General features: G+C 46.1%; 1 protein-coding gene across 1 annotated transcript; it reads left to right on the top strand.

The window, feature by feature from the left end:
- Window positions 1-869: 869 nt before the first annotated feature.
- On the top strand, window positions 870-7,182 carry ccn2b (cellular communication network factor 2b). The gene is made up of 5 exons (XM_070846376.1): window positions 870-950; window positions 3,127-3,343; window positions 4,370-4,621; window positions 5,335-5,591; window positions 6,707-7,182. The coding sequence occupies exons 1-5, from the start codon at window positions 897-899 to the stop codon at window positions 7,010-7,012; spliced, it is 1,086 nt and encodes a 361-aa protein (XP_070702477.1). The 5' UTR covers window positions 870-896; the 3' UTR covers window positions 7,013-7,182.
- Window positions 7,183-7,469: the final 287 nt, after the last annotated feature.

The following is a 7,469-nucleotide window of genomic DNA, read 5'->3' as shown; positions in this document are numbered from 1 at the left end:
GTCTCTAACCTGCAAACTGCTCCTTAAAGCACCTTATTTTCAATTATCTAAAGTCCTCTGGCTATTATTTCTACAGTCTACAGACTGTTTCTACAGTCAGTCAGCCAGTCAATCAGTCAGTCAGCCAGTCTGAGTCGGTTAGTCAGTCAGACAGCTAGTCAGCCAGCCAGTGTCAGCCAGTCAGTCAGTCAGTCAGTCATCAGTCAGTTAGTCAGTGTCATTCAGTCAGTCAGCCAGCCAGTCAGTCAGTCAGTGTCGGTCAGTCAGTCAGTGTCAATCAGTCAGCCAGAGTCAGTCAGCCACTGTCAGCCAGTCAGTCAGTCAGTCAATCAGTCAGTCAGCCAGTCTGAGTCGGTCAGTCAGACAGCTAGTCAATCAGCCAGTCAGTCAGGCAGCCAGTCAGTCAGTCAGTTAGTCAGTCAGCCAGACAGCTAGTCAATCAGCCAGTCAGTCAGTGTCAATCAGCCAGCCAGAGTCAGTCAGTCAGTCAGCCAGTCATTCAGTCAGCCAGTGTCAGCCAGTCAGTCAGACAGCTAGTCAATCAGCAAGTCAGTCAGTGTCAATCAGTCAGCCAGAGTCAGCCAGTCAGTCAGCCAGTCAGTCAGTCAGTCAGTCAATCAGTCAGCCAGTATCAACCAGTCAGCCAGCCAGTCAGTCGTGGGTGTGTGGACTGATGCTGTGTCTGAGGAGGCTGTCCTGAGGCTGTCTGCTCTCTGCTGTTTTCTTTGGACTGGTTCCACCTCTCGGGGCAGAGCAGCGTGGCTCTGGTTTCTGCAGCTACACCCACTGGGCCGCTATTTAAGTGCCGCTCTCCTCACAGGCTTCATCAGTCTGCTGCAGGACAATAACAAGCCTCAGGACCCAGGACTACTAGAGGACTGCAGCGTGACAGAAGCATGTCTGTGGACACGGCAACCACATTTCCTCTTCTCCTGCTTATTATCTCATCGGTAAGCTTTCTTTGAACAAATCTTCTGTGTCCAAATGAAAAGGAATGGTGGGTATTAAGATAGAGGGACTGTGCTGCTTTGGAGATTAGCAAGGAAATGTGCATGTGAGTCAGCTGATCAGGGTGCAGTGAGACATCGTGGAGACCTGAACTTGTGATGATAAAGTTCGTGCTGCTGCACTCAGGGAGAAATGGATGGAGGTGCTGCTTGTTTCAGCACCAGCACATTTAGATTGTTCTCCACCATTGGACATGTGTTGCAGTCATGTTTTCCTCCTGTAACGCTGCTCCCTCTCTGCTGGGCTCATGCTGTGGGAAGGAAAGGAAACTAAACATGGAAAATATTTTCTGGCCCACGTCATCACAGTCTGGTGTCTCCATCTTGTGGCACTGTGTGCCGTCATTAAACCAGACCAAAACAATAAGAGCCTTTTAGCTCAACACCTTCTTCTGTTTGCTGTAACAGAGGTGACTCTATGTGAGGAGGATTCTCATTTTACCTCTCACACTATATGTGGCAAAGATATTCTTATATTTTTACTATGAATGTGTCAGTAAGCTTTGCATCAGCTCTTAAGGCTGGACAGTGTGGAGCTGTGCAGGTCTGACAAAGCCACTGCCCACCTGATGAGTGGCAGCGTCTGATGGGTGGTGGGGGGTAGTCACTGTCCTTTAGCTTTGGTTTGGTCTCCACCAGCTCCTGAGGGAGATACCGTGCTCATCAGGTTGTCTCCACCCTCGTCTGTTGGTGGTTTGTTGGGGCACAGGAGGGTGGGGTGGCTTTATCAGAGCTTTCTCACAGAACAGCTGCCTGCTGCTGCTGCTGGATGAGAGGGAACTAGACAGGCTGTGAAACTACAACAGTGAGCGAGGAGAGGAACAGCTTTGTGGAGCTGGGGTGAAGTGAAGAGCTGGCGATGATCCTCAGGGGCTTCATCACCATCAGTGATACCTTTCACATTCCATAAAGCCATCTGATCTATTGCTTATCAATACAAACTGATAAGTGCAGCCTTATGGTTAAGACAGAGCTGGCCCTGACCTCTGATACGCTCCAGAGCTCAGCCTCGTCCTCTTTGGTTTTGTCCACTGAACCAGGAAGTTGCTTCAGGTGAGTCCTCGTTGCTGCTCAGTCTTCCGAGCTCCCTTACCAGCCTGTCTAATGTGTGTAACCATGGGCTACATGCTCAGGTCCTCGCTGTACATGTCTCGGTTTTGACTTGAAGGGAAGGGAATGTGAACTGTGCTGTCTGGGTCACAGTCTCTATCCACTTGGAAGAGATCTGAAGCAGCAGAGCATCATTTAATCAATCAATCGATCTTTATTTATATAGTGCCAATTCATCTCAAGAAGCTTTCCATAAAGAGCAGGCCTAGACCAAGCGGGGGGGCTTTATCACAAAAGAAGGTTTTTAGTCTACTCTTAAATGTAGAGAGGGTGTCTGCCCCCCCGAACCCAAACTGGAAGGAGGTTCCACAGGAGAGGAGCCTGATAGCTGAAAGCTCTGGCTCCATCACTACTTTAGAGGACTTTAGGAACCACCAGTAGGCCTGCATTCTGGGAGCACAGTGCTCTAGTGGGGTAGTACGGTACTATGAGCTCTTTAAGATATGATGGAGCCTGACCATTAAGAACCTTGTAGGTGAGGAGAAGGATTTTAAAGTCTATTCTAGATTTTACTGGAAGCCAATGAAGAGAAGCCAGTACAGGAGAAATATGATCTCTTCTCTTAGTTCTCGTCAGAACACGAGCAGCAGGGTTCTGGACCAGCTGGAGAGTCTTTAAGGACTTATTGGGGCAGCCTGATAGTAAGGAGTTACAATAGTCCAACCTAGAAGTGACAAATGTGTGGACTAATTTTTCTGCATTACAGTACTTTTGTCTTTGCTTGTCAGACACAACAGTCACTGCACAGCGACAACAGGCCACTTGTGTTTTTTTCTCGTGAGTACAGTCTGGAATATTGTGGTCATAAAAGGGTGTGGAAAATCTGTGGTCTCCCGAGGTGTATTAGACCTCAACAGCTACTTAGGTTCATTCTGGCTGATTCATTTTGTGCTCAGAGGAATGTGGCATTTTCAAATGTTGCTGTGTGCCCATGCGTGCTTCCTTCCAGTGACATCCTGTTGCTGCTTGTTTCATGTGATCTAAGCTGTGGTTTGTGTGCTTGTTGCAGACGGTGGCCCAGCACTGCACCCTGCCCTGTGCCTGCCCAGCAGGGCCCCCGCCCTGCCCGCTGGGGACCAGCCTGGTCCTGGACGGCTGTGGCTGCTGTAAGGTGTGTGCCAGGCAGCTGGGGGAGCCCTGCTCCTTGCTGGAGCCCTGCGACCATCACAAGGAGCTGTACTGTGACTACACTCTGCTGAGTGACACTGAGACAGGCATCTGCATGGGTAATATGTTCCCCCCAGTGCACACCCCCACATGCTGTCTTTATGCCCCCACGCTGGTGAAACATAGAACGCTCAAAAAGTTCTTCCTCGTGGTATTAACAGTGCCTAAGCATCTAAATAGCCTGCAGCTATTTAGATGCTTGAATGCCAAGCAACAAGAACCAAGAGTCTCAAAGAGTTCAGCCCCTTTCTCTCACCAAGGCTACACACTGTCATCACCTATCTACCTCTCATGTCATCTGATGCTGCCCATACAGTCACCGGGCCATGCTGTCAGCTGATCAGGGAGCACACAAGTAAAAACTGGGGGCTGAACACTGGGTTTCAAAACCTTTTTCTATAAGCCAATGCGATGGTATGTCTCCCTCAGACCTATCCATTATTCATGTATTTTATCATATTTACATGTCTTCTTTTTTCTAATACATAATCACATTATGTCCATTTTCCCACTCATTAAAATGTGTATTGTGAAAATGGTTATTCCATAGATCCATATGTTCCAAAGCCGTTTTGTGGCAGTTTGGATGATGTATCGTGTTCCCTCCTAATCAGAAGCACAGCTCTCTCACAGGCCATTTTTTCTTCAGATGGATGTTTGCCTAATGGTGAAATGTTCTATAATTCCTTTTCCTTTGTATGCTCCTTCTGTCCTGGGCCTGAACCTAACTGGGCTGGATGTGTTCAACACTCACCATTTGTTCTTCTATCTGATCTTTTGGCTTCTTCCTTTTTTTGGACAAAGTTTAGTCTGTCCTTGCACATTCTCAATCTTTCATTTATTCTTAATTTTCCTTTCAGTATTTTGAATATTCATTTTGTCTTCTATGCTAATAAGGCAGGTTTTTAAACATGAGCATTGTGTCTGTAAGAAATTTCTGCCAATCAAACAAGTTTTGTTTGGTTAGTTAGTTAGTACCATATGTACTATCTATCTTTGACTCCTTTGGTATTCCATTCATAACAGCTGTATGTGTTACTCTTTGCCGTGAGTGACTGTGCTGCATGCTCTCTGCCTGTGTACAGCTCAGGAGGGTCAGACGTGTGACCTCGGGGGGGTGATCTACCGCAGCGGAGAGTACTTCCAGCCCAGCTGTAAGCACCACTGTGTATGCATGAATGGAGAGATCGGCTGCGTGCCTATGTGTGCCCCTGACGTCCGACTGCCCTCCCCTGACTGCCCGTACCCCCGGCGCATCCACATCCCTGGGAAGTGCTGTGAGGAGTGGGTGTGTGACCAGACACCTCAGGAGGAGCACTACGAGTCGGTGATGGCCGGTCAGTGTGGTCTCAGCAGCTGTTTCAGTCCGTGTGTTCCCCACAGTCACAATTCAGCCCGTGTTTTTCACTGATTGACTGCATGTATGTAACATAACTAAAAGCCTCACACCCAGACAAGTGCCATTGTTCACTACAGCCACAAAACAACTAAATGGTAAATGGTCTGTATTTGTATTTGCCTTTCTAGTCATTTCGACTACTCAAAGCGCGTTTACATCACATCCTCATTCACCTGTTCACACATCACACATGCCTTACACACTACAGAAACCAAACTGTAAGAAGATGTGATTTAAAGTACATTTAAGCTAAACCACTGGTGCAGTTTAAACCGTCTGAGGACATAGCAATGAGCTCTAAGCTCTCATGCGACTCTGACCCAGACAACGCAGGCTTAAACTCGTCTTAAACCTTAAACTACAGCTCAGCTAGTGACAGAGCATCATCCCCATGCAGTTTCTTCGAAGCTGTCATAGGTTTAGTTTGGTTCGGTTGACCTCTTTTATGGACACCACAGCTTGTGTTCCATATGTTGTACATTGCATCTTTCTCTTTGGGGTAAATGAATGCTCTTTTTTGAAATCACACATTCACACTTTTCACTCAGCTTTTTGAAAACAACATAAAGTAAAATCTCAAACCACTTTTCACTTTTTTGTTTTATCGCTTGTCACACGTCTCTTTCTCCACCCTCCTTCCTCTTCTTGCAGGAGCCTCTCAGATTCACCCCTTGCCCTCTTCAAATCCTGCCTCAGTCTTCAGACAAGCGCCTCCTCACGTACCACTGGCTGAGAGTCCCAGGGAGAACTGTATAGTCCAGACTACAGAGTGGAGTGAGTGTTCGGCCACTTGCGACATGGCCGTTTCATCTCGCATAACCAATGACAACCAGCGCTGTCAGCTGGAGAGGCAGACCAGGATGTGCATGGTCCGACCCTGCAACAGCCAGCAGGAGAAAGAAATCAGGGTAAGACTGGGCTTAGAAAAGGAAAAAAAACTGTTTAAACATTAAAACGCTGTTTTCGTATATGTCCTGATTTCTTTTGGGGGATTATAGTTGTGAAAGAAGCAAAAAATCCTGCACATGGCCCGTCACTTTAACTTATTTCCACTGCTTCACTGTTTTCTGTCCTCTGGCCTTCATAGAGAAAAATGTATGAACTCAGTTTAACTGACTCTGCCTGAGTCTTCCACAGGCAGAGCTTGTGATCTGACCTGCCTGTTTGGACTACTGTTGTTCAAAAGCTTTAAATAAGCAAATGTTTCCTGCTGTTCATTAAAAGTTAAAGGGCAGACTATCAGAACATAATAGGGGTGGACTGCGGCACAGTTACTTTGGGGTCAATAAGTTCTCCTCAAAGAAAAGACAAATGCATATTTTTTTTCCATAGTTTTAATGGAGAGAAATGATCGATCTTCTAAATCTGTCAATCTGTCTTAACTAAGATTTACTGCAGTGGTGGGTTATATGGAGAGAACAGTGAGCAAAGTATTCGAAATCTGGGTTTTCACTCCATCAGGAACAATAATTAGGATCTGTTTTGTTTTTATTTAACAGTGGGATTTTTTTTACCATTGAATGTCTGAAAAATAATTCAAGGATGTGTTCATTTCCTTGACACTATTAACATGGTCAAAGCTAAGATATATCAGAGTATAGTCTGTAAAGAAATAGAAATATCATGTCTCCGTGTGGGGATGTCCCAGTGGCAGCATATAAATATAAAAAGAAATCGGCCCAAGCACTGAACCTTGAGGAGCTCCACCACACAGACTAGAAATGGCTCATCTTGAGTTACCAATACCTAAATAGAGGGTCCTATCTTTTAAGTAGGACTTAAACCACTGTAGAGTTACGCCATTAATACCCACCCAGAAATTAAGATGGCCAATTAAGATGCCATGGTCAGTCATGTCAAATGTTGCCCTGTGATATATGAACACAGGTTTTGATTAATCATTGGTATCTTTGGGATTCCAGCATTATATTGTACCATACATCACTACAGCCACAGCTAATATGACTGCATGGAGTCCATGATGATGACATACCATTCTTTGATTATCATCTCTGTCCTGCAGAAGGGGAAGAAATGTGTCCGGACACCAAAGGCCCAGCAAGGGATGCGCTTCGAGCTGTCGGGCTGCTACAGCACGAGGCTGTACAAACCGAAGTTCTGTGGCGTCTGCACAGATAGTCGCTGCTGCACGCCGCACACCACTGTCACAGTACAGGTGGAGTTCCGCTGTCCAGAGGGAGACGTCTTCATGAAAAAGATGATGTTCATCAAGACCTGCTCCTGCCATCACGACTGTCCACAAGATAATGACATCTTCCTGGCATCCAATACACGGAGGATGATTGGGGACTATGACAGCAACATGTGACGGGAGGGTTGTGCCTCACATATTCACACATACAAATCAGGACGGCACCATTCTATCACCCAGCTCTACCCTGAACCCTGATAACTACAACCCAAACCTTCAGTGTGGTACAGCCATGGAGCAATGACTCACTAATTCATTCATTCACCTTTTCTGAGAGAGACAATATTTTCGAGAAAGTTAAAAAGATGAGTAGTCATCAAGCTAATGTTGCCATGAGATTTTGGTTTGGAAAACATCCACCAATTCAACTGGAAGATGGGTATTTAGAATGAACCCTAATTTAACCTAGCTAACAGTCAAGTCAAGTGAAGCCAGTCAAGCCAAGCTTTACACACATTGGAGTCTGGAGTACATACATTCTTGGCAAAAACAGTGGTCTCACAAACACAGCCACAAAACTAGAAAACCAAGAGAAATGTATTGGCAGCTGGGCTCTTTGGCCCCAGGTAGCAAT

The sequence above is a fragment of the Pempheris klunzingeri genome, chromosome 16 (genome assembly GCF_042242105.1).
Source record: "Pempheris klunzingeri isolate RE-2024b chromosome 16, fPemKlu1.hap1, whole genome shotgun sequence".
NCBI classification, from domain to species: domain Eukaryota; kingdom Metazoa; phylum Chordata; class Actinopteri; order Acropomatiformes; family Pempheridae; genus Pempheris; species Pempheris klunzingeri.
Note: the sequence above shows the minus strand (reverse complement) of the source record. Positions and strands in the feature narration are given on the sequence as shown.